This window comes from Choristoneura fumiferana, chromosome 10 (genome assembly GCF_025370935.1).
Source record: "Choristoneura fumiferana chromosome 10, NRCan_CFum_1, whole genome shotgun sequence".
In the NCBI taxonomy this organism is placed as follows: domain Eukaryota; kingdom Metazoa; phylum Arthropoda; class Insecta; order Lepidoptera; family Tortricidae; genus Choristoneura; species Choristoneura fumiferana.
Genome location: NC_133481.1, coordinates 18,911,987 through 18,939,191, shown reverse-complemented (window position 1 = coordinate 18,939,191; position 27,205 = coordinate 18,911,987). Strand labels below are relative to the sequence as shown.

The 27,205-nt window shown below is 37.0% G+C and overlaps 3 protein-coding genes and 1 long non-coding RNA gene across 4 annotated transcripts in view; 2 read left to right on the top strand and 2 right to left on the bottom strand.

Annotated features, from left to right (window-relative positions):
* Window positions 1-27,129, bottom strand: part of kl-2 (dynein heavy chain 2, axonemal kl-2) — a 112,528-nt gene extending 85,399 nt beyond the window's left edge. Inside the window, exons 1-27 of the mRNA XM_074093790.1 lie at window positions 26,906-27,129; window positions 26,017-26,448; window positions 25,293-25,574; window positions 24,388-24,975; window positions 24,213-24,307; window positions 23,336-23,452; window positions 20,457-20,594; window positions 20,009-20,155; window positions 18,501-18,620; window positions 17,838-17,932; window positions 17,693-17,768; window positions 17,057-17,182; window positions 12,006-12,104; window positions 11,655-11,894; window positions 11,443-11,557; window positions 11,046-11,294; window positions 10,191-10,387; window positions 9,893-10,054; window positions 9,701-9,818; window positions 9,446-9,600; window positions 8,202-8,377; window positions 7,766-7,933; window positions 7,347-7,514; window positions 6,873-7,098; window positions 5,945-6,064; window positions 5,273-5,406; window positions 4,608-4,878 (exon numbers count right to left, since the gene is read on the bottom strand). Of these exons, the coding sequence (XP_073949891.1) occupies window positions 4,608-4,878; window positions 5,273-5,406; window positions 5,945-6,064; window positions 6,873-7,098; window positions 7,347-7,514; window positions 7,766-7,933; window positions 8,202-8,377; window positions 9,446-9,600; window positions 9,701-9,818; window positions 9,893-10,054; window positions 10,191-10,387; window positions 11,046-11,294; window positions 11,443-11,557; window positions 11,655-11,894; window positions 12,006-12,104; window positions 17,057-17,182; window positions 17,693-17,768; window positions 17,838-17,932; window positions 18,501-18,620; window positions 20,009-20,155; window positions 20,457-20,594; window positions 23,336-23,452; window positions 24,213-24,307; window positions 24,388-24,975; window positions 25,293-25,574; window positions 26,017-26,448; window positions 26,906-26,996 (4,905 nt within the window). The 5' untranslated portion in view covers window positions 26,997-27,129. The remainder of the gene's footprint in view (window positions 1-4,607; window positions 4,879-5,272; window positions 5,407-5,944; window positions 6,065-6,872; window positions 7,099-7,346; window positions 7,515-7,765; window positions 7,934-8,201; window positions 8,378-9,445; window positions 9,601-9,700; window positions 9,819-9,892; window positions 10,055-10,190; window positions 10,388-11,045; window positions 11,295-11,442; window positions 11,558-11,654; window positions 11,895-12,005; window positions 12,105-17,056; window positions 17,183-17,692; window positions 17,769-17,837; window positions 17,933-18,500; window positions 18,621-20,008; window positions 20,156-20,456; window positions 20,595-23,335; window positions 23,453-24,212; window positions 24,308-24,387; window positions 24,976-25,292; window positions 25,575-26,016; window positions 26,449-26,905) is intronic.
* LOC141432250 (uncharacterized) lies at window positions 1,563-4,449 on the bottom strand (the record flags this gene model as incomplete). Its single annotated transcript, XM_074093789.1, is given in 3 exon segments — window positions 1,563-1,753; window positions 3,644-3,889; window positions 4,214-4,449. Coding segments are annotated over 3 exon segments (488 nt in total), but the record flags the coding sequence as incomplete, so codon positions are not given.
* mh (DNA-dependent metalloprotease SPRTN) lies at window positions 12,677-16,582 on the top strand. The gene is made up of 3 exons (XM_074093787.1): window positions 12,677-13,021; window positions 13,702-13,936; window positions 14,434-16,582. Exons 1-3 carry the CDS (start codon window positions 12,831-12,833, stop codon window positions 16,330-16,332), a joined length of 2,325 nt encoding a protein of 774 aa, XP_073949888.1. The 5' UTR covers window positions 12,677-12,830; the 3' UTR covers window positions 16,333-16,582.
* Window positions 21,170-22,304, top strand: LOC141432253 (uncharacterized). Its single transcript, XR_012451801.1, has 2 exons — window positions 21,170-21,533; window positions 21,933-22,304. It is a non-coding gene; the product is annotated as an uncharacterized lncRNA (long non-coding RNA).
* Window positions 27,130-27,205: the final 76 nt, after the last annotated feature.

Genomic DNA, 27,205 nt, shown 5'->3' with positions numbered 1-27,205 from the left:
ATAGCATTAAAAGGCATTATACAATATCTTTCACTTTGATCACAAATACATTTCAGATTTATCATCAATCACTTTAAAGATTTAATTCAAGAGATCCCTTTAAGGACTAAGTTCGCCTTTATACATCTATTTCTCTTGTTATCTGTTAATTTCACGTGTTTTGTGTACAATAAAGATTTGTGTACAACATACATACATTAGTAACAGCCCAGCACCTGTAGGTACGATAACTTAGATCAGATCTGGATGCCTTATGTTCAACTTTTTTCCGAGAAAATCGTCCTGACAATCATCTGAGCTAGATCAGTCATGTTTACGGTTAACAAAAGTGGTTGGACCAGACATCAGCCAGCATATACTAGACCGGACGCCAGAGGGCAATAGAGCGAGCAGCGTAGCAGCGAGCGTGTTCTCTGTTCGTTGCGCGGCCGAGACACTCGCAGCACAATGGTTACCTGGCAACACGCAATCAACAGAGTAAGCGCTCGCGCGCCACTGCAGGCACCAATGCGCGCTGGCATCCAATTAGCAGCCTGACAAAAGTCCAGAACTAAGCAAGAACGTAAACAGAAAAGAATATCTTGATACAATGAGGGCTATCGCGTATGAATTCGCCGCTAGAGGCGCTAGTGTAGCGTGAGGTCTCCGAAATGTCAAACCTCATAGTTTTTGAGCTACGCGGATTTATTTATAATAAGAATAATTTTGTGAATATTTTGCATTACCTGAAATTAATTATGGCAATTATGCGTTACGGGGCAATGAATGTCTGTGTTTTGAGACAGTTTTGTCTTTCGGAAACTTTTGTCCTCCTTTTTTTTCCGAACAAAACGGGACTACGCAACACTATGGTTGCTCGATATTTTATGGTACGGTTTTAAGGTGACTTTTATCTAAACTTTGTTTTCACGCCCGTAATAACAGACTTTGAAAGCCGTACTTAAAAACCTCACGCAACAGTGCGCCATCAAAAAACGATAGCCCTCATTCGGTACTTGCTTACCCGGCGAGCACGCTGCGGTACCTCCGCGTTTATTTGGCTCCAGCGTGCCGCCGCGGCGATGCGAACTGTATATGACCGTACGTAGCTTAATCGCCGCGTCCACGCGACGTCACCGCGGCGGCACGCAGGCGGCGAATAATCACGGAGATACCGCAGCTTGCTCGCCGCGTGCACGCCGCGTTCCCGCTCCGCCGAGAAACCGCCGGCAAAAACGCTAGTGCGCACATGCTCTTACCCTCTCCCTCCACTCCGAAACCTCCACGCCGTCCAAAGCATTGATGGCAGGAGTACTAGGAATACACAAGCTATGGAATAGAATTTTATTTACCATTCTAAGGTTCAATGTCATTTGTACAGCTTAAAACATCAAGGGTCATTTCACTACACGTCAACATGACAATCAGCCTTGTTTCCTTATTCTGATGCAGGAACTGTTCCAATAAAGCACTTAATTGGCCAACTATACCTATTGACAGCACATACAGCACACACCTCTGTAAGTGCAAATTCCTTAGGATGTTAATGATTACATACTGGATTACACTATACCCCTTGTTACTCGTCATCCGTAACATCCACTGTCCTGGCTCTAGCTGTCCTGTCATACAACTTGTCAGTCAATGTGACAAGTACTTTGATCACAGCTTTCTTGTCTTCTTGAGATCTACAGCCAAGGACCATGTGGAGGTAGTCATCGAGAAGGCAGTTCGCCTTAGCGAAGGGATGGTGCATCAGGAGTATTGTGTATGCCTGGAAGTAAAATATCTTATAAGTGGTGCTTATGAAGTTTGCAGATTGATGACAGAGAGAGCTGTCTTACTGGACACATTTACCAATAGAAACAGTTCATTTACCTCACCTCGCTCTGCTTACCTGTTCCACTAGAAATGTGCTGGCAAAGACGCTAAATGGATTGTTTGTTTTCTCCCTCCACTGCATATCACGCCGTCCAAATTATGATGGTCAGAAACGACTACAAATGGCTTTGTTATAGAAACCTAGTATCTGTGGGTGATCTTAATGTTCACATTAAAGTACAGTGCATCTTAATGTTTACATTAAAGTATCGGTAATACTTTTTTAACAATGCATATCTGCACATATTGGCCAAAACTTATGACATGCATGTAGATTGTTGTTGTTTCTTTAAAAAAATATCCTCTGTGTATAATGAGGACAATTTTGGATACACTAACCCTAGTTTGCATTAGATAACAAATTATTTCATCAAAGTCAAAGTCAAAGTCAAAGTCAGTCAAAGTCAGTCAAAGTCAAAGTCAGTCAAAGTCAAAGTCAAAGTCAAAGTCCAAAGGTCGAAGGCAAAGTCAGTCAAAGTCAGTCAAATACAGGCCATACTAACATATTATAGAAAACTTATGATATGCATGTAGATAAAGTTATGTATGCGGCGCTATACATAATTTACCATTAAAACACTCGTTGATCTCCACACTCGCTCTGCTTAGCTGTTTCCACTAGAAATGTGCTGTGAGAGGCGAGGTAAATGGATTGTTTGTATTTGTACGGTCAGCCCACATTAATGTTACTAGGCGCGCTACGCGTGTAACCCCAATTATCGACACTGCTGTCATATAGCTTTCTTAATATTGCTTAAGATTATTTGAATCAATCACGTTTCAGTATTCTAACCGCGAACATTAACATTTGTATAGACATTTAGTGGCTAGATTAGTGATTCAACCTAACATTATAACATTTGTAACATTATTTAACATATAAATAAACAGTTTTAAATCTAAACACTTTCTTTTCACATTTCGCAACAACCAAGAAGGGTACTCATAGTATATTGGTTTGTCGCTATCTACGAGTATAATTAAGGGTCGCTACCCTTACAGTATTGGTTAATGAAAAACACATTTCTCACAACACATCCTTGCACATTATTGGTGGAAACTCAGCTTTACACTATTGTTTGTGAAATTGCAAGTGATAGGATCTCATGAAAGTTTATTTTGGATTGCTAGTATCAAGCAGTACTTTCCGAATTGGCCTGATAACCTCTTCAAGAGTTTATGAAGGAGTTTTTTCATAACAAACATTTCACATACCAAAGCCATTGCTTATCAAAATCTTACTTCCGTAAAAAGTATGTAACTGTCTGTTGAATCTATCCAGAGATCTCATTTCGTGTCTTTTTTGTATGTTGTACTTGTTATTTGCTTATGTTAAGTTCATTGAATTTAATTACTCACAATTTTAATTGTAAAATAAAGATTAATGCTCATACAAAATTAGAGAATATGGTCATGCTGCTGCCAAGTTGAGCATGGCCCAGTATCGTCCTTTTCCCAGAGCTACTTAAGGCACTTACGGTACTTTTTTGTGGACAATAAACTTTACACCAACCATTGTTTAATACAAAATTGTATATATCTTTTTGTTTTAGAAGGGCTGCAATAAGTGGACTAATGTAGACGTGGGCAAAGTCTTATCAGCGAGGCCCCTTTTCTATGGTTGCATCGCATTTAAAGCCTTGTGAGACCCTTTTAAGTGTGAGGATGTGCTATGCCACTGGCTGCAATGGTATGACACATATACTGTGCAAAAAACACAAACATGTGTACACGTACATGTGATGCCCATGTATTAAGGAATAGTATAAAAACTAAAGCTCACCCTAATATAAATATCCATATCATTAGAAAGTTTGGGATGTCTCATCTCAGAAACAGGATATTTCTTTAGAAGATACAGGAGCTTGTTCCAATCGTGTGAGTATATAGCTGAACTAATCACAGTGTGGAATGTTAGGGGCTCGCGGAGGGGTTTCTCCTTGGTTCTTTGCAATTGAAGCTGATACAGGTTGCGGCTGCAATTGCTTTTGGTATCAAGTGGTTCACTCACGAACATTTTCACCTTTTGCTGTGAAAAAATCAAATAGTATAAATGTAAAGGAATTAATTACTTAAAATTACTTCACTTACTTTTTTAATTTTTTTATAAAATAAAAAAAACAAACATCACACTTTATACATATAACAAATCAAAATTTACTGAACGAAAAGAATACCTAATGGTAAAACGAAAAGAATACCTATTGTTGCATTCAACATAATTATTTTAAAATATAAAACTAAAACAGGAACATTAAGCAGTATAAAATCAATCGCCTGGGCCATATAGTTACGGTAATTGTAAAAACTATTTACTATTTATTTCAGTAAGGATAAAATAAAAGACACTTACCAATGTGGATAAAGGCACGAAGTAACAGTTTTCTAAGTGATCGTCTCCCATTTCCAAGCAAATGTTTTTTATCGTCGATATACCGAAGAGCTATCTTTTTATTACTAATAATAGTACTCAATCACTACTAAATTACAAACAAGCCAAAATAAACATAGCGATAGAGGCTTAAAACGCGCGCAAAACCAACAATCCATCCGACCCAAAACAAAAACGTGAACTTAACTTGCCACTTGCTCGCCGATACGGCCGATTGCAGCCGTCAAAACGTTTTTTTTTTGTTTTGACAGTAAATACAGTGTTGCATGGTAAGAATTAAAAAATCTACTTGATTTCAAATAATCAACTGTTAAATTAAGAAAAGCAATTCATTACTATTACATTTTGATTTTACCTTGTCAATCCTTATTTTAGTAACGTTGTCAAAGAGTTTCTTCAAATGAACTTGTATTAACTGCGGCCTTTTTGAATTACCAAGAATTTCTAACAAGTCATCGTTAGAAATAAAGTAAAATCTTGGAAATAGCTGTCGCTTAGTTTCTAGATACTTTTCCAGAGCTCGGAGAATCCCATCTAAATTATCTACCATCTGATTCAACAAGTTATAAACATAAGGCGCGGGTTTGAATAGACAAGCTTCTACTGCGTTTTTTCCAGCGTACATACTGAAATAATGTAAAAATGTATATTTGAGCAAATGAATGAGTGGAGTCAGAAACAAAGATACGAGTATTCTTTGAATTTAATGCAATAACATAAGAAGTAAAAAGATTTAAGCAGTGAGTACGGTCGAGGGCATAAATATCTATAAGTACAGCCATAGCGTCAAAAATATGTATACATCGACCTTATGTTTAGTGGTATTATAAAGGTATACCTAAGGTGACCTAAGTATAGATATTTTTGACGTCTTGGTAACGTACATTATATATTTAAGCCCTTGACTGTACCTCTTTTTTAACATGACCGTGGGTGGGTGTACATGTTTTTTATTTTTATTTAATGCAATAAGTACACCACATTATTTAACCAATTTAATTAACATATTAAAAAACTTACTTTTTAGTGATTTCAGTCCAATCAGCGGTAAGTTGGTCAAATATTTTCACTTCATTTGGAAGTTGTTTCCTAATATCTTCACCAGCAAATATAGTTTCAAGGTAAAGATATCGCCGTTGTACTTGTAAAGAAATCTAAAAGAGAATGAAGATAACTAGATAGTACCTAGAGAGAATTGATAATAGGTACTATAACTGTATGATTAACTAAGAAAGTATTTTTCATCACACTTGCTCGTAAGCAGTGTCGTAACATGCAGGCTACCTTGGTTGCAACCCTCCAAATAAAACCCTTGTCCTTAATGTGCTTCTCATGAAGCCCAAGGTCAGTAAATGAGTCAATATCCGTACTGATGCTGCTGCAGGACCAGCACACGCACGTCAGGCGCATGCTGCGGGAGGGGGAGGGCGGCGCTACCAAGAGCGCAGCCTAAGGTATTGGCAATATTTGGAAGAACTATATTTTTTCTTTTATAAATATAAAATTTTACTCGCAAATGTGGTGAAAAACATTGTATGTCGCACGGGCGGTACTAGAATTACGAACATCGACTCATTAAAGCCCTCAGTCTTCGACTTCAGGCTTCTAATAAACTCTCGTTCATAATTCCTTATTTACCGCCCTTAAGACACAATGTACTATTAAGTAAATTATTACGTTATGGTGACCTACCTCAATACACTCGGCTACGTAGCCCAAAGATTTTTCCCAATAATCGACTTCTTTTATAAATGGTTCAACGTATTTAGTTGATTTCATGGAGGACAACTGTACTTGGTGATCTTCCAAAAACTGTTATTGAGGAACTTATTTAATGATAATACATTGATTGCTTAAGTAATACTTTATTAATAAAATAGAGGTAATAATAAAGTTTGACATGGGGCATGTCCAACAAACTGAAATCAAGATTGCAAGATTGTTAAACAAGATAAACAACTGGCTTGAAACTTGGTGTTGAGGATCTTACGGGTAGGTATCTGCAGTCGTCCTCAGATTTCTTGCTTTCCTTTCTCCTTTCTCTAGCCTGCCTATAGTCAGGTCTAGGTGCAACTTGGGGCAGAATGATTCTTTTTAATTTGACTTTTAATTATTAATTTACGTATGGATACGTACGATAGGTAAATATTACAAAGAAAGCGAAATGTTGAGAGAGAAAGACTCGATACAATTTTGAAAGGAACTTATAAAGCATCCGGTGAGTGCAGCTTGATCGCAGCGCGCGCGGCGCTTGCTGCTTTATGGACCTGCGTTCAGTGTTACATTCGTTAGTACGGTTAGTACATTGTATACTCCGCTAGATGGCGCTGCGATGCGTCAACACTTGGAGAATCAAATCCAGTATCACCAAATTATTTCAAATAACTTTTATATTAGGTAATTGAAACTGCCCATCTGTGACTATTCAAGATGAACCCCTCTCCAGTCAAAATATTAAGAACTGCACTTTGATAGAAAGTTAACATGGGCCAACTACATCAGGATGAAAAGAAAAGATGCTGACATACATTTTAATAGCCTGTTTTGACTCATCCATGACACGTATTTGCCAATTTTTCCTTTTGAGATACAATGTACGATGGAATATTTAAAAATAAACCTGTGAAACTTCTTCTGTGTTTTTGATCTTATACATGTCACCATGATGATGTTGCATTTCATAAGTCGTGTTCTTCCACACGTCTCGAATAGCCTTCAATCCGTTCTCAATATTTAATTCCATGGTGGCTGCGTTAGACACCTCCGCAATGTCTTCACCATAAGCTTGGAAGTTCAGTTTCATAATAAGATCCAACTTAAAATCTTCCGAGTATTGATCAAACTCTCTAAGATGAATTAATCTCTATTATAATTCTTACTGTTAATTAAGGAAAAATTAAACAGGAAATGGAGATGTTAATATTTTTCCCTCACAACACTAGACATCCGCTTAAAGAGTAATTGGTAGAAATTCCTTAAACAGATAAGTTCGCTTTTGTACATGTGTCTCATGATTTGCATTTGTTTGTTTATTTTTGTACAGTGACAAGTTTACACAACATAATATATGATTAATTCAGTATGAAATACTCACACTCCCATAAAGGCTTTAATCCTATCCCAATGTCGTTCTCTCATGCAAGGATTTTTTAAATCGTTAATAAGGGGCAAAGTACGCCTAAAAGCGTCAACTTTCACCCTAGTTGTATCGATGATATCCCATCCCTTGTCCTTAAGCTGTCGGGAGAGTCGGTTGAAGTTCCTTTATAATGGCACCACAAAAGAAGTTAATGTGACAATTTATTTATTATTATTTGACATATTGAACACAGTAAAGAACAATTTAAAAGATCATCTACAAATAAATTAGGTATAATTGATATCAAATGAGATATTACATAAAATTTATTACATAAAAATATTAATATTATTGATCAAATTAAGTTTATTTTGTTTCTTTTTCCTAAATACCCCTATTATTTTTATTTTATACGGTTAAAATAATGATTTCACCTGAAGAGGAACATAACATTTTCCTCCATTTCGTCTGTCTCCATTTCCCAGAAAGTTTGATTTTTGTATTTATCCCAAGACTCCTCCCATTGGAAGACCAAGCCCCAAACTTCCTCTAGCTTCTCCAGCTCCTTTTCCATCTTCTGTAGATCCAAGTTCACTGGAGTCCTTTAAAATTAACAAAGGTTGTTCATCAAATCAAAATATTCAAACTTAAATCAACTATCAGTAAAGGAGGAAAGAATGAAAGGTGGTAGAGATCTGCGACTGGTCCTAGCAGGTCATATTTAATAGGAAATAAATAGATACTCAAAAACTACAGTGGCATTATGCTTTAAACGCTATTTAAGAAAGTCACCATTATAATATGTGTGTTATCCCCGGAGATCTTAAATTATCGATTACAAATAACTACTTTAGAATTCAAAATGATTACGTTAGATTGAACACGGCAAGACCATCTCGTATTTGTTGTTCTTGAGCTCTTAGCGCATTTAATTGTTCTCTGAATGCCTTTAGTTGAGACAAAGCGTCTTTACCGGAAACGTCAGAACTAACTGGCGCTGACTGGTAAAAGTCTTCGCAAAATTCTTTGGCCGCTTCTTTAAATTCCTGGTTTAAGAATAGACAGTACAGTAAATGTAAAAATAATATTTGATTTTGATTTTCTTATAAACATAATATTTAATCAGGGATTAGATACCATTTTTCATATTTCAGTAATTGATGCTTGAGGTCGCAGATACACCATGGAACTAAGGATTTTTTCTGGTATAGTTTTTGTGTAGGTACATTTTTTTTTCTCGTCTCCCGTACTACAGGGCTACTACGAAACTCGAAACACGAAGTTCGTATTGTACCGTCTCTCTCGCTCTCGTATTAAATAGTATAAGTGTCAAAGGGACCGCACGACACAAACTTAGAGTTTCGAGTTTCGTAGTAGCCGAGCTAATGGTTTAGTTTAGTACTATTTTCTTTCAAAAACTTGATACTTAACTTATGGCACACTGCACAAAATAAGTAATAGTACAAGTACAGAAGCTTCTCTGCCGTACAAAAGTTACGTTTAGGCATAAGAATCGTGCCTACTATATGCTTTTCTATCTAGCGCATAACTCGTGTTCACTCGCACGCAGCACGTGTATGACGTGTAGAGCTAGGGTTGCTAAGCCCGGAATACACTAGTGAAGGTTAGAAATATCATCATCTAATGTCATTTGAATATAGTTGCACAATTAACAATGAAACGAAATTTATTGCGTATGAACGACGCGTATGGACGCGTACGTACGATGCGTATGGATAATTAAGTGTCACACACACTACGTAGATGCGATAATATTTTTTCTGCGTATAAAAACTTAATCATCTGAAACTATCACAATCACACACAATGCAGATACGATAATATCGAAAGCTTACTTTCTCTTACGTATCTACCCGAATTGTATACAACAAATTAACACACTATGGTACTTAACATAAAGATAAAATATACATATAATTATAAAATATACCTGTCATGTAAAGTAAGTGAACATCAAGCCAGAATACAACAACTACACAAGCAACACAGAAGCACAACAACAAGACAAGCATTTCGATAACATACTATATCACACCTACATGCAATTCAAATTTTCTAAGCTAATAATTATAATAATTAAAGTATGTAGTTACCTCAGCTTGCTCTAATAGCTCAGCTTTGAATTTGTCCTTATTGCCTTCTAGTTGTTTTTTGGCTTCCTCAAGGAGTGCCAAATAGTTTTCCCAAAGTATAGGGATCTCTTCATGACGAGTCACCATATCAGAACTTAATTCCACCTCAAATTTTGCTAAAATCAATATTTGAATTAATACAAGCTTTTTTTTCTCAAATGTACAATCCATATACAATCTATTGTCATTATCATGAAATATATATTATCGTCGTACCTAATGTATGCATCTTATCTGTAATAGGTGGGAACGTTTTTTCAATGCGAGGCAAATCACTTATCAAGCGTTCGTATGTTGCTATCGAAGAGGCAAGTTCTTTCAAATCGGCTGGCATCTACAATCATAATTGTATTATGTTTAAAAAGTAGTTCATTGCTAATTATTTATAAATTACTTTTCAGACTTTACCTGCATAGCTACTTCGCTGCTTTTCTCTACATAAATATAAATTTCATCTATATCGTATTCTGTTATCTTCCGCAGCAGTTCCCCTAGCATAACTTGCCAGCGCAGGCAATGCTTTATTATAGATTTCTTTAGCACGCTTGAATTAAGTGTTACGAAATGTATCTGGAAAACAGAAAATTAATACAAATATAATAATAAATATTTGGGATAGCTAGTTATACAACAAAGTAAAGTGGGGTACTTTAGTTCTCCACGTTTTTGTGAAAGATACAATGATTTATCAGACTACAACTTATACCTGATTTATGGTTTCTTGAATCTGAACAGCATTCGCCAAGTCGCCATAGTTGATAATCAAAGCGTCAAATTCCGCTGCAGTGTGATTTTCTTCTCTATATTTAACCATAAATGTTTCCTTATCGACCTTCCATATGTGTGCATAAGGGTCCCACATGCGGATATGTTCATTGATCAGACCTAGATTGTACTCAATTTCTGGAAAACAAAATTTTAGCTACACATTTTCTTCGACTGTTAGATCGTTCCACAATCGCACATAACAAAAATAATTGAAACACTAGGCGTTACTTAGACAACTTCAGTTGGTTATAAAATAATAGTATTAATATTACTTGAACTCGTGAGACATATTAATAAAAATAAAATGCATTAAAATAAAAATAAAAACTATATAAAAAACTTACATAAAATAAAAATGAAACCCTGAAACTAAAACAAATTACTTAAAGAGCACCCCTTACCCTTAGGCAAGGTCCCGAAGATGCTGGCGGCGTTTCCTCTTTGAATTGCTAAGCTAATTCTTTGTCCAAGGAAGCTGCCAGCTCTTCGGTGACCTGTGACGTCTGCTAACCTTTTCGAGATTTCTTTAAAGAGTTTTAAAGCGCTATCTTAAATCTATTTTATTATTCTTAATTTTCAATAAACAAAGTTCTACTTTAATAAAAAATATTAAATTAAACTTTTCAACTCACGATCATAAACCAAGAACAGTACAACTAGTTTCAATATGTTCATAAGTGCTTTGCCACTCCCTGCATTCAAGATCGAAAATAGTCGGACCTTTCCTGACTTTTAATCTTGAGCTGAACCGTTTAATTTAATAATTTTTATCATATTTATGTACTGTACTGACCTGCGTCAATTAGAGCTTGTAGCTTATTTGAGTCAGCATCAACTTGTATGACTTCACAAAATCTTTTCAAGCCACCAGAGGGCAAAGCAAACTTCTCGAACAGTCGAGGAACAGTTCCCATTATATGGATTATCTCTTCAAGAATCGTCGTAAATGTATCTTGAATTTCAAAACGTGTCGGTATGAAGGTAATATCTTTGCCAGTCAGATACAAATTCATTTTTATCAGAGGTGAAGGTGCCATAGTACCTGAACAACATTAATAAATAGATGTACATATACACACCGTTTGTTTTTCAATTAGCTAAAAATTTTTTTTATGAAAATGCAACAACCAATCGTTCATCCATCAAATCAACTAATCTGACTCATCAATCAATGCAATTATTATGCGTACCATCACCATGAACACATTTGTATATGTTCTGCATCGTAGCTTTAATTGCCAATCTCAAAGCGTCTTCTAATGCACCATCGAACCTTCTGACATACTTAACCCAATATTCTGCCATCTGTAAGTAAGTAAAAGATTTTAAATGTGTTATGAATTTGGTATCATTGCTTTCCTTAACCTTGTTCCTTAAGTCTTGTTTTAAGTTATTTTTTTACCTGGGATATGTAAGCTTCAAATCCCTCGTACACAATTATCAAATAAATTATAATTTCTTTGTACATCTCCAAGATTTTTTCAGAGGCTTCGGCTTCCATAGTCCGTATTAACTGACGAAGTTCTTGTATTACAAACACATTATAAATATCAAATTCCATCAATGGTGTGTCACATATCTTTTCCATAATTTTTATTAAATTTAAGTTACAATTCTTATAAGTAGTTACGAAATCTTGAAGCTGTAAAAATAAAATATAAATGCATTCGTAGCTAATCATGTCTTTACTTTTTTTATTATTTTACAGCACTTTTCATCCTCCAATTTATCTTACTTCTAACAATTAACTTACTTCTCCTATCTGGACTACACAGTCTGCAATATACGCATCAGACATAGTTGACGTCCAAGTTAACTTTGAAATCCCAGGCTGAACTTTTTTCTCACATGCCTGAAAAACGTTATGTTATGGTTATCAAATTTGGATCCCTCCCGGGCATAATATTTGAAACATATAATGGGGTGCTATTGCATTTTTACAATATGCTGATTCTTAATGGGAAGATGCGAGTTATTTATTTGACTGTTATTTTTTTAATAATTGCTTATTGAGATTACATTTTAGAAATATTTTTCTGAAATATTGACAACACAATGGGAACATTATTTCTAAAATATTAAAAAAGTAATGAAAATATGTAAAAGGCAATGCATCATCAAAACATGAATTATTTCAAATACTACTATTGGTAGAAATAAAAATAATGCTGGCAATCCATACAACATGTATCTTCGCCTTCACTGTTCGAAATAATATTAGACATTTTTTATTTCATTTTAAATAATAATGGATAATATAATATTTAATTTAGAATAATCCCGTTGATTACAAATATTCATTGTTTTTTTCTTATTGCACATGTAAATCAAGCTACACTCAAGTTCGGACCGCTTCTTTTGGCACTGGCTGGTGATATGAAATACCATGACGTTGACGTTTCGCGGTTTCGCATCTGTCATTTTAATTTTATTTGTCTGTCATAATAATAAAATTGGTCAATTTGGTCATTGAATGAACGAACAGCTGCATTGTATTGTATTGTTGAATCGGAACTGAATAATGATTTATCGTATATAATTATGTTAAAAATTAGGTAGAACTTTTATATTGGCAATAATGTTAAGTGTTGGACGAACTAACTATGCCAAAATAAATCTGGCGGATCCAGAATTGGAGTTGATCGACCCTACTCCCAATGTCCACAACATGTTCATCCAGTTCGATCAAATGTTCTTTTCGACTAAATTAGCCAGCCGAGCGGTCGTGAGATGGAGTAAGCGGATGTATTCATGCGCTGGAGTATGCTCGTAAGTAGATCTGGACTTAACTTGTAAACTTTTCTGTCCCTCAAACAAGTAGTGCGGCTTAGTGGTGTGGTGAGGAAGGAGGAAAAATGTATCACTTTTTTTTCGCCGTACGGTTTGGCCTATAACAGTCTAGTAGAGAGCCTATGTACCACTAACCACCCACATTTGTTTCAACATTTTAATTACAGCTGGCAGAGGTCAAGTTACTTTATGGCAGGTAGGGCAACATAATGACAAAACAAAGTACCTAGAGGCAATGGCGGACTAAGACTTTTTTAGGCCCGGGGCTAGAGGCATCGCATTTTTTCATAATGTTGATAATAGGCCAAAGGCTCATGCTGCGGACTGGTGTTTTGCAGAGTTAGGGATGGACCAGACCATGACTTTTGCAACTTTAATACCTTCCCTGTCCGGGTGCCCCCAATGTTAGATCATAAAGTTTTTTTTTAGGAATCTGTGCTTCCTTGGAATTGTGACTTTGTCAGATCATTTTGTATGGGGACAGTGAATGTGTTAAAAATGTATTCATGCTAAATAATCACTCAATCATTCAATTATTGTTAAAATAAGAACTGCTATTAGAGATTTTTCTATCACCCATAGTCTAAGTCTAAGTATAGCGAAAAAAAGCATTGGTTTACATTTTAAATAGCAATTACAATAAATTCCCACCTTTACAGATATGAAGGCAGGGGAGGTCTCTGTGACATAGCCTTAAGCGAGCCGCTCCTAAAATTACGACCAAGGAAGGACCTAGTAGAAACACTGCTCCATGAAATGATACATGCTTTCCTGTTTGTCACATCCCGTGATCAAGACAGGGATGGGCACGGACCAAACTTCCAAGCGCACATGCACCGCATCAATAATGCTGCAGGACTCAAAATCAGCATTTACCATGATTTTCATGAAGAGGTAATTAAGTAGAAACTATTTTTTTTTTTACATTTACATCTGTTGCCATCTAGTTATTAAAGTTTACATGCAAACACAATAGACATCACCAACTCCAAGAAACATTTGTATAAAAAAGTGTTCACCACTTCTAATCTAGTCTTTTCTTCCTTCTGTTGAAAAAGGTTGCTTGGAAAAGTTTGTGTTGAAGCAATATGGCCACCTACTGCTTACCTTTTAATTTTCTACCCTGTTTTCTGTATCACTTGCAATTATAATATTCAATAAGTTTTTAACACAAATAATAGATTGTCTTGCAACATGACTCCATTTGTTGCTAACGGGGACATGTGAGCTATGCAGTGGTGTGCGAAAGACTACTGACACTACAGACTATAGCTAGCTCATGTTAGCAAGCTAATCCTGTGTTGCTACAGAGACATTGTATTGTATGATATTTTGTTTGAATCATGACTGATCCGGCAATTTCTTTACAATTTCTGTCATAAAATTTACAGGTGCAGCTGTACCAGACACACTGGTGGCGCTGCGACGGCCCGTGCCAGTCGCGCAGGCCGCACTACGGGATAGTCCGCCGCACGTGCAACAAACCTCCCGGGCCCTCCGATACCTGGTGGTCATGCCATCAACGTAACTGTGGAGGTACATTCGTTAAATTCAAAGAACCAGAAAATAAAGCCAAGAAACCAGGTGCCAAGAAACCAGGTGCCAAACCCAAAGGTGACATCACTAAGTATATAACAACAAATAAGACGTCTGCGCCAATAGGGGAACCGAAGATACTAAAAGCACCAGCTAAAAATCCTAAACCAGCATCAACCAAGTCAAACGATGCCAGTACAGTAGTGCTTACGCAAAAAGGTATCAGGACTCTTACTGATACAGCAGTAAAGATAACAGCTGTTTTCACTGGAAAAGCTAACACATTGCAGGGAAATAGAGCGAGATCGAGTTCTGTTGATGTTGCAGAGGCAGTTAGAAATATTTGGGCTAACAGACATGTGCCTTCAACTGTTAACAAGCCATTAACTCCACCCCCATACATTGTGAGGGGAAAATTACCTAATAGAACCAACAATGATCCCAAAACTACCACTACTCGTAAACGTGTATCAATTGCAGAATTAGTGGATGAGATTGATACAAAAATGAATGTCCAAAAGCCAGTTAAACACAAGGCTAATGCGGTGCATTCTGATTCTCCCCCATCAAAAGTGAAAAAAATAGATGATTACTTCAAAACCACTGCAAAATCTCTTCTCAAAGATATCTATGGTGAGAATATAGAGATAGCAGTGTCTAGTAGTAATAATAAGAAATTGATTGCTGTGGATAATTCTAGTGCCAATCGTTCAAAAGTATCTGAAGTTGACTGTCCAATATGTAAGTTGAAAGTTGATGAACGTTATATAAATAACCACTTAGATGAATGTCTGAATAAAGATATAATTTCCGAAATATGTACTAGCTCAGAAGAACGTAAACAACCAAACTTTGTCTCTCCGTCTACTAATATTGCTCCAAGACGAAATGCAAATCATCCAGTAAATTTAGTTAAAGATGTTAAACCGGTTTTAAAAGAAATACATAAAAATTTAACCCCAATCCCACCTTACAAAGGCAAAACAAAGGAAGAAAAACACCTAATTGAGAAGATTATACCAGTTTCAAAAAATATTTACAAAAATATACCTCAAATCCCGCCCTATAGAAATAAAATTGGAGAATCTGACGGAAGTTTAGACTATTCTGTGATGAGAAAAGACTTAGATAGATCATTAAATACAATGCGAGGTACATTCCGTAACCATACCAAACATGAAGTTGATATAATAAAAGAGCCAAAGAATTTAGATGATAATTTGAACTGGGAAGATGTTTTAAAACCAGTTATACCAAAAACTGAATTTGATCCCAATGATATAGACAAAGTGAAGTCAGTAGTGAAAAAGATTCAATTTGACAAGCATTTGAAAAATAACGGTAAGTTTATAGTACCAAAAGAGGAGAAAGATTTAGAAAGTGGTTTCTTGCCTTCGTTTATTGGTGACGATGCGAGAACCATTAAACTGCCGCCAGTTAAATTGGAACCTGGGACCAGTGTCGTATCTGCTTTAACAGAACCTAAATGTCCATGTTGTGGAAATAAGGTTACTACTACTATAGATGAACATTTGGAGGAGTGCTTGGCTTTCTTTGGTAATAATGGCACAATGCCCGAAGAAGGAGCATCCACTAGCTTTGCTAATCACACCATAGTGATTGATGATGATGATGACATATTTGATGAGACACAGTTGTTGAACGCTACCGGAACTAAGTTACCATGCCCCTGTTGCCTTCAAATGGTTGAACATGATGATATGAATACGCATTTGGATAGTTGTTTATGTTAGTATTTTTACCTATTTTTATAAGAAGGATATTTTTGAGCAAAATTCGACACTATAATAATAATAATAATATGAAAAAAATAACATTATAACAGCTAGAAAAAATAAGACAAATGAACAATAAAGTAAATTTTGTTGTGAGCAGTGTCGAAAAGAACAACTAATTATTATAATTCTCATTACAATTATGTTTGATTTAATTAATAGATAAATATTGTGGTTTTTTTAAGAGTGGGATAAGTTATTATCTTGTGATATTCGAATAAAAGATTAATTTATTAATAATTTGTATTCTGTTGCATTATTTTAATGACATTTTGAGAGTGTCGCTGTTTTATGCATTGATGGAAAAGTTAATGATACAATCAAGGTTATTGTAAACCTCGATACCCAGTGGTCGTCACTCAATCTCTATTAATAATAATATACTGAGCGGCAAAAAATCTGGCCCTCGAATGCAGTAACAGTAATTTGTGGAGTGGGCTAAATTTTGTGCTGCTGAGTATATAATTTCGCACATGAATTTCGAAAACTCCAGAGATGCGAACTCGGGTTTGACACACGATCCTCTGCTTGAGAGGTAGGTCAAATCACTAGGCCATAGTTTCTAAATTTATGCGACCTTACCTTACAACCTTACCTTGAGGTCGCGGATGAGCAAAGTACCTAATTGTTCTTAGTTCGTTGACATATTTTTCGATGCATCTTAACTTAACGCGACACTTACCGAGGTCAGAGGTTTGAAGAGCAGCCTCTCGTCAGGGGAGAGCGAGTCCAATATCTTGTTGTACCCTTTGACAACGGCTAGCACGCTCTCGTACACAAATAACAAGCTTTTGCTCTTCGCGTAGACCTTTAAAAGTTTGAATCAGTGAATTATTGATGGTGAGCGTGAAGCATCTCCGTTTCAGCATGGGCAAAAACGTTTTCATCTTCGGCTGTCTGTTCTCTACAGGTCGCATTTTTCGACAGATTGTCGTCAAATTTTGTAAGCAAAGCAGGTTCGATAATCACCGATGATTTTTTTCCCGTTTTATTGTCGATTCATTACTTTTTTTTTACACACACAATCAAAAAGTCCTAACCTATCCTGAGGATTTTAGTGCGTGGGTTTGGTTCTATCTACCTTAAACATTTACGGATTTATTTAGTGTTTTTCATTGTCAGGAAATTCAACGTCATGTGAAAAAGTTCACACAATGGCCACGATCCATCTGGTTCGATAGTACTTACTTCCTGCTGCCTTTTGAGACAATTATGTAGGTACGCAATTATCGCAACAGTTAGAGAAGGTACTAGAGAAGAAAAACTTTCTTTTAAAATAGTTTATATTTGTCATTGTGCAGGTAGCTACTCTGTTTACCTGAAATGCATGTAGCGGTATCTCCGAACCTAGATTTTCCCAATGTGACGCCTCCTTGCATAGTTCTAGGATATTTCTGGAATTTAATTTGAGTAATTAATTTATTACAATTTCCTCAAAAAATATAGCTTATTTGCAAACTTACACGTCCATGTTACACTCCATTAAGCCAGGATTTTCAGCACTTTTCCGCATCAGAGTTCTATTAAGGCCAACCGAACATTTCTCATCCAAGTTGTGCTGCGGAAAACGTCGAACGGAAATACAAGTTTTAGGCATATTGCTTGTATCTTAAAAACTTCATTTAGAAAAGAACTTTGTCTTAGTTGATTCGAATGAATAGGTACAGTCAGCAGCAGAGGTGGATGAGCAGTTATAGAGCTCATAATGATCTAGATCATACACGACTTTATGGCTAAGGTTAAAGGATGTGTAGGGCATTTTGAGCTAAACCACTGCTCCTCTACTGTTGCTGCTGAACTAAACGTTAAATCTCTGTATGTCGAGAATTATTGACAAATTTCGAACATAAAAAGACAGGACCCGTTTTTGTCTACGTTCTCCAGGTTGCGAAACTGGGTGTTGGCAACACCAACAAAATTAATATTTTTTTATTTATTAGTTGCAACACTGTCGCTCTCTTGCTGGAGCTCCGACTCTGTGCAATCACGTCTTCTCAAATTAAAAAAAATATTTTGACCATAAAAAAGCTTTAACCTGAATATTGGAATCAGTGCCCAATAACCTAGTCTAATTACACTGGGGTTTGTATATTTTTTTATAATATGACATTAAAGAATCGAGCTACCGTCCAAGAGATCCAAAGCTCCCTGATGGCAACGTCAATGGCGCCCATTAGCCTGTTCACATGCATGATCACGTCTTCAGAGTTGCTGCATGGCATCATCCACGCCGCGTCAGTCATTACCTGCGATCATTGGGGTCCTATCAGTGTCACCATCACCATCATGAAGTGCTAACAAATTAGGTAGGTACTTAACTTACCAATATTTTAAGTGGGCCTGTTTACCACCCATTGATTATTTTTATTTAACGGATAAATGTGATGCCGAACAAAACAAACAGAGACGGCATCACATTTATCCGTCACATTAATTTAAACAATGGATGGTGAAACATGGGGTTTATCTTATATTCATCATCTCGGCCTATGTACGTCCCACTACAGGGCACAGATCTCCTCTCAGAATGAAAGGGCTTACCCCGAAGTTCCCACGCGGGCACAGTGCGGATTGGGAACTTCGCGCATCGTACAGTCAGCATCAAAAGTAGCTATACACTTTCGTACTTTGTCGTTTTACAGCCACGTACTAAACGCCATGCAAGATTGTTAATGTGTCAATGCGACAGAGTGAAAAAGTGATCCACTGCTTTTGATGCTGACTGTACGCCTATTACATTAAAACAATTTATTTTAAATAGCCCTCTCATCCTGAGAGGAGACCTGTGCCCAGCAGTGGGACGTATGTAGGCGTTTTCATTTTCCGAACAAAATAAATAAAATAAAATATTTTCCAAACAATAATTCTATGTGCATTTTTATCTGACTAGATCTTCAGAGATTCTTGGCGGGAACTTTAAACAAAACGGGCGCTCTAATTTTTGTTTATATTATTGTTGTGATTTTCCTTGATTTTAACATTATTAAAGATATGAATAATGATCAAAACTGTTATAACATGATTGGTGATGGAAAGGGCATCTCAAGGTCAGGAGAATGGCGAAGGCTTCCAGCGAGGAGAAACCCTGCCTAAAGCCTAGAGTCGAGTATTCCAAAACATGATTTTTAAGCAGAGGCATCAGAAACTTATGTGCAAATTAAAAGCAAAAGCAAAACATATATCGAGTGTCCGCAACCGTAAATCATCAAAAACTGCGCACCATTTTTATAATTCTGCTATAATCCAAAAACTAAGTATCCTTTTGCTTGTGGCGGTCGCTTGGTTGGGTAGAGCACGTGGTGCGAGCGGACGAGGCCAGAGTACCCAAGCGCCTTCTCGAAGGTCAGAGGGCCACAGAAGTAGGCCCACTAAACTCAGATGGTCGAACGGCGTCAAACATTGCAGGGCATCAAAATCTTGGGGGTGAAAAGTTGGAGAAGGATTTTCTCGAATAGATCAGGACTGGAAAGATTTACTTGAAGGCTTTACTTACAGGCTAAGGGCCACCAACGGCTGTAACGCCTCAGATGATATTGAGGTCGATGAGTCACTTGGATGAAGGCGTCCATATCAGCAGTGAGTTCAAATCACTCTTAAGTTCTAAAACTGTGGCAATCCCTGTAGACATACATACCTTCTTCAAATAGACGAGACGGTTCTTTCTCATCTTGAGCACAGTCGCGCGGCCGGCGAATGACGGCAGGTCAGCGGGATGCTGGCTGCGTGTCGCCACCATATCCTTCTTGGCCTCTTGGACCTCGTCGCTGAACATGGCCCACACCTGGGCCAAGGAAGAAAGACAATTGAGAATTGATTTTTCGCAGGTGATGAATTAGGTATACCATGAAACTAGATTTAGCGTGAATTTACACACATCACATCGTCTTTTTCACACCATGCCCTTACCTTCTCCACAACACGCGGCTTCAGAACTTTTGATTTACCTACTTAAATCATCTGGATCTGGCTTATTACCATTGCCCAAGGAAGCGACTCGGGTGGTCTTATTGCTTCTATCAAAATAACCATCCTAAAAACAATTTTTCCACATAAACTCTTCTTCTAAGCAGTTCTCACGTTACCTCAGCAGTCTTTCTCTTGAAGATTCGCTTGAGGTTCTTCCTGCGAGAGTAGTTATTGAGGGAGAACAGCGCGACCACGGCTTCCTCCACATGATTTACTCCCTCGAACACGGTTTCTACCAGATTCTCTATTATTATCTAGAACAAGTGAAAATCACGAATTGGTTAATGGACTTTTGCATTAAGGTGGAACGATTTCCATACTAATGTATTAACACAATCATGTGCGCTTGAAAGAATAATTTGAAATTAAAATCACATCTGGTGACTTTTATTTTGTTCTTTATTGGAGGCATTTTTTATTTACCTAAAGAAAGCTTTTGATTAATAGCTTAATCTAGATGATTATTTTAGTTATTTTTTGTCAATATGTGAGTGGACGGCGACAGTATCGTACGCCAACGGCTCGGTTAGTAGTGTGTGTTTCAGCTACGTTGTCAACTCGCTGACAATTCGATGCTAAGCGACGTTGCCAGATTTCGTTTGATTTGTCTGATCAAAATCACATAATTACCATTTTGAAGCTCGTTTAACTTTTTTTTAAATATTTTTGCTGGCCATAGGTACAAAGTCTGTCAGTCAAAAGACTGAAGTGCAACGAACAAATGTATTGACAATTCTTTGGGTTTCCGACAGAAATTAGAAAGAAAATCACATAACATTAACGTATTAACAAATAAACTAAGTACGGAAAATTGCATTAACAGATTATAAATTAGTAGTGATAAAATCAGATAAAGGCTGCATGGCTTGTGGCTTTTTCCATAAAATAAAAATAAAAAAACATCAAGTCAAATGTCAAATTCGTCAAGTCATAATTTTTTGTTCGTTTGTTGTCATAGGTTGTCATACATTGTAAACTAATGAAGTAATTTTTTCCTAAATTAAATTATCGTAATTTGTCCTCGAAACTGGCGGGATTATCTATAATCTATAATGTGAATGCAGTTATATTTTCAAGTATTGAACTGAATTATAATTCACATTGGAAACTATGAAGCCACGAACTTTGCGAAAAAATACATAAAGCATCAATACTCTGGTCTCGAAAAAGACGCATTATAAGGAAATTAAAAAGTAAGTACAGTAGAGGCTGAGTACAACATACAACTTCCACCACCCCCGTGGGTAGCGTAGGAATCGGCTGAGGGATAATATCAGAAGATGGGCAGCAGCGTTTTCCAAGCAACCCCACATCATATACTTACTACGCTCGCCAACCCGCTTATCAAACGTGGCGAGTATTGGCAAAACGGGAAAATATGGGGGAGGCCCAAAAAAGTCTCAGTTTCCATGACCGTAGGTGTTTAGGACAAATTTTTTTACTGTTTTTTTTTCCAAGTCCCCAGCCCTTGGTAGCGGACTAACTTTTGAGCCTCATATCTCGGTAATTTTGGAGTTCAGAGAAAAGTTAATTTGACAAAATATGCTTCTTCAAAAATATGTTTATTTTCATAATAAAATATTTAATTACAGAGTGAAAAACACTGTCATAACATACATTGTCGGCTAATAAGCTGTGTACGAGACTGGCACAAGACTGGAAAAGTGGCGTGAAAATGCAAGAGGCACTCAGCAGTGGTTGTATGTGGGCTAATTTAATTAACTGATGTAAATAAATAAATAAAAACTGACTTAGTGATGGACTTTTTTATTTGTTGTTCAGTAGAGCCTTCGATTACTACCCAACCAATTAAATATCATGAAGAAACGTACACACACCTGCTATATAATTAATGGTGTGTGCTATATTTCAATTCCCACTGGGCCTGCGTTGAAAATAACGCCCAAGCCCTCATTGTGAGAGGAGGCCTCTATATGTAGGTATGTATAATGTATAGGGATAATGATTATGACTAATTTTCTCATAGTATGTAAAGTGTATTGTAAATAAAAAATAAGAAAACAATCGTTGAGTTACGGTCAAGGAAACTGAGTCACGTACCAGGGTGGAACCTATGTGCTACTAATGTCATGTTGACATCCCATACACTTGCCAAAGAAATCACAGCGCAATTGAATATGAAAAGGTTCCACTTGGGTTCCACTCTGGTACGTGATTCGGTTTCCTTGACTTTGTAAAGGCGAACTTATCCCTCGAAGGGATCTCTGCCAAGCAACCCTTGAGTGGATGTGAGGAATTATAAGTCTCATAGCACTTACTGTAGTTGTGCTGTGCATATTCAGATTTACCTAAAATTTAAAAAAAAATGTTTGTGCCTAAATTAGGTCTTATAATTTTTAGCTACACATTTCAAAAATATTAACATCATTAACTGAGAACAATAAAAAAAAACAAAAAAAAAGTTAAACCTTACAACGGGTTTGAACCCGAACTTCCTAAGCTGAGGATAGAGTAAACTCAAGCCTTATGCAACTGGGCCAATCTGCTCTTTGTTCATGAGAGCGAAATTAACAAAGTCTTCTGTTTACAACAAATTACAAGCATGTGTGCGAAAATATCTCAGTCGAAACTGCAGCGATCAAGTGAAAGTATTTTCTAAATTAAAATACATCTGAAACTTGGTACGATATATCACAAATTTCACGCTATTGGCGGTATGTACATTATTTTATAAAAATATCCACGATTTCATTCCTAAAAAAAAAAAAACGTGGAATTTGCACACTAACGTCATCTACTGGCACTGTAGTGCCTAGCTGACCGTGACAAACGACCTTAACTCCTATATTTCGTCAACCGGATCTTAAGATTACAGAACAAATAAAACTGCCGTATCGAGCGACTTGTTAAAATCATTCAAAGTACAAAATCTGACCAACCAATCTTAAGTCTGACTTGAGACAGAAAGACCCAAAGAGAGCATACTTAGCAGCTGTCTTTACATACAAAGATAATGTTGAATGATGAGATAAACCTCGATATCCTTGATGACGGTGCGGAACTGTAGGATGTCATCGTACCAGGAGGGTGCTTGCACGTCCAGGATAGTTGGGGCTACGTAGCGTACGTGACGTAGCGCATCTTGGAACATCTATAGGAGGTACAAAGCAGTTCAATAAAATTACCTCTACATTTAGCAAAATATTATAAAGTCTGTTTATCTATGGGTAATTAATGGGTATAGTTTCCTTATTGGACGTCAGGAGTGGACGCACACCCGGGTGTGGGGAGGGGTAGAGTTGATAATTTTTAACTTATTTTTTAAAGGGTTTTATTTTTTAACTTGTTAGTTTTAACGTCGTTTTTATGCTATCATATGCATAATGTGTATCCTAACGCGGGTAGCATAGTAGGTATATAGTCACTTTTTTGGCGTCACGACGACTGTGAGTATCCGAACACGAGAGATGCAATAATTAAAAAATACTTATTGTTGAAGAAAGCCGTGGTGGCCTAGTGGTTTGACCTATTGCCTCTCAAGCAGAGGGTCGTGGGTTCAAACCCCGGCTCGCACCTCAGTTTTTCGAAATTCATGTTCGGAATTAAATTTGTAAATTTACCACGAGCTTTGCGGTGAAGGAAAACATCGTGAGAAAACCTGCACAAACCTGCGAAGCAATTCAATGGTGCGTGTGAAGTTCCCAATCCGCACTGGGCCCGCGTGGGATCTATGGCCCAAGCCCTCTTTTCTGAGAGGAGGCCTGTGCCCAGCAGTGGGACGTATATAGGCTGGGATGGATGTTGAATAATAACAGGACAGTTATTATATTTTCTTGATAATTTTCAACCCTGATTGCAATCTAATTTTTCTGAATTAATAAGTCTTCTTCCTTGGAAGTAAAGCACTCTACCTGTTCAATTTGGCTGCATTTATCTTCAAACTGCTCTCCTCGCGCACCCCCAAACATTGGCTTCGGTATCGGGTCCATCTCGTCAATTCTAGAGATATCAATAAAATTATCCAAAATCCGATAGGTATTGGACACACATTGGAAGTAATTTTAAATGTCAAACTTACCTTCCAAAAAATAATCATACAGTTACACACATCTATCATGTCGAAGCATCTCTGAACGAAAGAGTCAATATAGTTAAAGATGGATCCAGTATCCAACTCCCAGCTATTCGGTTTGATGTCACTATGCGCTTCTGCCATAACATCATAAATCTCTCTATATTTCTTGCAACAGTCGATGCATTTGCTAAATTCCCCTAGGGCCTTTTTCGTCTCGCCTTCAAAAAGCGCCTCTAGTTTGATGTAGTTCCTGCACAATATGATGATCTGATTGCTCAATGCTTTAAACAAATTGGTGATTCTCGTCTCTGAATTGTAATAAGGAGACTCCATCCAAATGAATCTAAAGAGGTTGACGATTTGAGGGACATAGTTGGCTATCTCGTCGGGGTCAGTGACGCATTCGAGAACAGCGCAAGGCTGTTTGATGACCTGCAGGAACTCTATGTTGGATTTAGCTTCTGCTATTTTCTGCATGATGTCCTCGCATAGAGTTTGGAATTGGTGGATGAAGGTGGAATGAGTTGTGACCAGTATCTTCGTGATGTGGTGGACCGCTGGGTTTTTTATTTGATGTAGTAACGCGTTTAAGTTCTCATCTAAAAACAGAAGAGACTAGACCATCAAAGTATTCTCATCTCATCTCATAATTAAATATAACCCCACTATGTTATGTTCAAAAACACTTGTAAGCAATTTGACTCTACAAAAGAATATGATAAGAACGATATAAGTTGACATTGCAATAAAACTAAGGCAGATTTGTGTCCAGGTCACAGAATAAGATCTATGGAACTGTCATCCCTAATCCATAGTGCATGTTGTTTTTTTTTAATCCCAGACCGTGTAAGTGGCCGTAAAGAAACTAGATAGTTCTGAATGGAAGCTCCTCCTAAAATGTAATTCCAAAACTTACGTCTGTAAATCCAAAAGTCATATTCGTCACTTGGACACAGCAGCTCCTGCTGGGAGGCCACAGACGCTGTGTCCTCCAAGCACGACTTAATCTGGTGCGTCCAGTACACCACGACTCCTTCCAGCCTCTTCACCAGCTCGCGGTCAGCGCTGGCCTTCTCAAACGTAAGCTGCTGACCCTCCCGAGGAATGTAGAGGACGGTGAGGCCAAGCATCTTATAGTACATGTCCGTGAGCTTGGCTAGGAATGTGTGAAGTTGAGAGCAGAATTCGCTTTTTACACCTGAAAGGAGATTTGTTTAAAGGTTAAGGTATCTACTACCATTAGTACATTAACCTTTCAAAAGAGAAACATATGCTCTGGAGATTTATTTTATTGATTTATTGTATTAGACTTCGAAACTTGTCATTGTTGTTCAGCATAACAGGTCAGTACATGTGTATTCTTTTAATGAGAAAGGGCGGCAAAACTAGCAGGCGCATCACCTGATTGTAAGTGAGCACCACCAAAAAACAAGAGGATTACAGAAGATTGCCAGCCCAGACGCCTACATGGCAAGATTATAGGCGGTAAGATCATGATAGTGATCCAGATTGATCCAAAAAATCATGTGAAAGGGTTTTCATGGTAAGGTCTACATGAAAACATGCTCAAGTCACAAAGCCGTCTTAAATGCGTGGTGATGGACCAGCAAGATAATTGGTTTAAATTCAAGGCTACTTACTCTCCGGCCAAGTAGTTATAGCGAAGAAGTACGGAGCATAAACCAACTCCAACATCTGTATTAAATTAGACTCGACCGAATCCACAAATGTCCCAAACACTATATCATCATGGAACGTATCTGCCTTGAAGACATAGTCTGGCTGCCTTAGAAAGTACATCAGATCATATACCGGTACTAAAGGTATATCGCTTGTAGCTCTAAGTCTATCCCCTTTGAAATAAATGCTGAGGATTAATGCTTTGGGCTCGAGGATCCAATCTTCTATACCCTTCTTAGTGTCTTCCGTCCAATCAGAGTCCCTGAGATCGTATAATGTGGTCATCTTCATGATAAATCCAATAATTTTTTCCAACTCTTCAGGTTCATACTTGGGTTTTTCTAGAAGCTTTGCTGCTAGCTCCTTTTCCAATTGTATTTGCCGTTCACGCTCTAAAATAAATAAATAATTGAAAATATAAGGATCAAAGGCAAATCGGACTTCGTAGTATAAGGCCGAATCGTGTCTTCAAAGAAGTGCCTCCAGCCCTCCACTGATAAGAATTTTATATTACCTACGCTATAGTGTCGCTATCGGTTTGTTTGTGGCAACAGACTTATGTTTTTAAAAGCGCAATCGACGGTAGTATTATATATGAGTTGAAGAATACATACATAAAAATTAGACATTGGGTTTTTTTTGTTAATATTTATAACATTCAGGTATTACGATGATTACCTATTCGTTATTATTATTTTGCCAAGTATAATTAATTGGGACTAGGTCAAAAGGTTGTCAAATGTCCCATGATATTTTTTAATTATTAGTTTATTATTTTCTCCTATGGGTTCGTTTATGATATAAACCAACTGTTGCGCTTTATTTATACGAACACTGTTAGGAACCTACCTCTTTCTTCTTCTGAGTCATGGCTCATGTCATCGCTCCAAGCGACTTTGACCTTCTTCCGCGTCAACTGTAACGTCTCGCCGGTATCCATTTTGAACTATTAATTAACCACTATTTAACTAAATGTCACTTAGATTAACTCTCCAATCGTCGAAATTTATTAAATTTCAATAATTATTTGACAGCTCCATGTTTTCCGCCGAGCGGAAAACAATTGACAGCCGCTACTTTTTATTTCAAAACGTTCCCGCTTTTTTTCTTATTTGCATATGGCCAGTATATATATTTTATTGGAGTTTC

Excerpts from the sequence above, each read along its gene's own strand:
- mh (XM_074093787.1), top strand. The coding sequence starts at position 12,831 with ATGTTAAGTGTTGGACGAACTAACTATGCCAAAATAAATCTGGCGGAT. Across the intron at positions 13,022-13,701 it reads TCATGCGCTGGAGTATGCTC|ATATGAAGGCAGGGGAGGTC; the intron begins GTAAGTAGATCT and ends CCACCTTTACAG. Across the intron at positions 13,937-14,433 it reads ACCATGATTTTCATGAAGAG|GTGCAGCTGTACCAGACACA; the intron begins GTAATTAAGTAG and ends TAAAATTTACAG.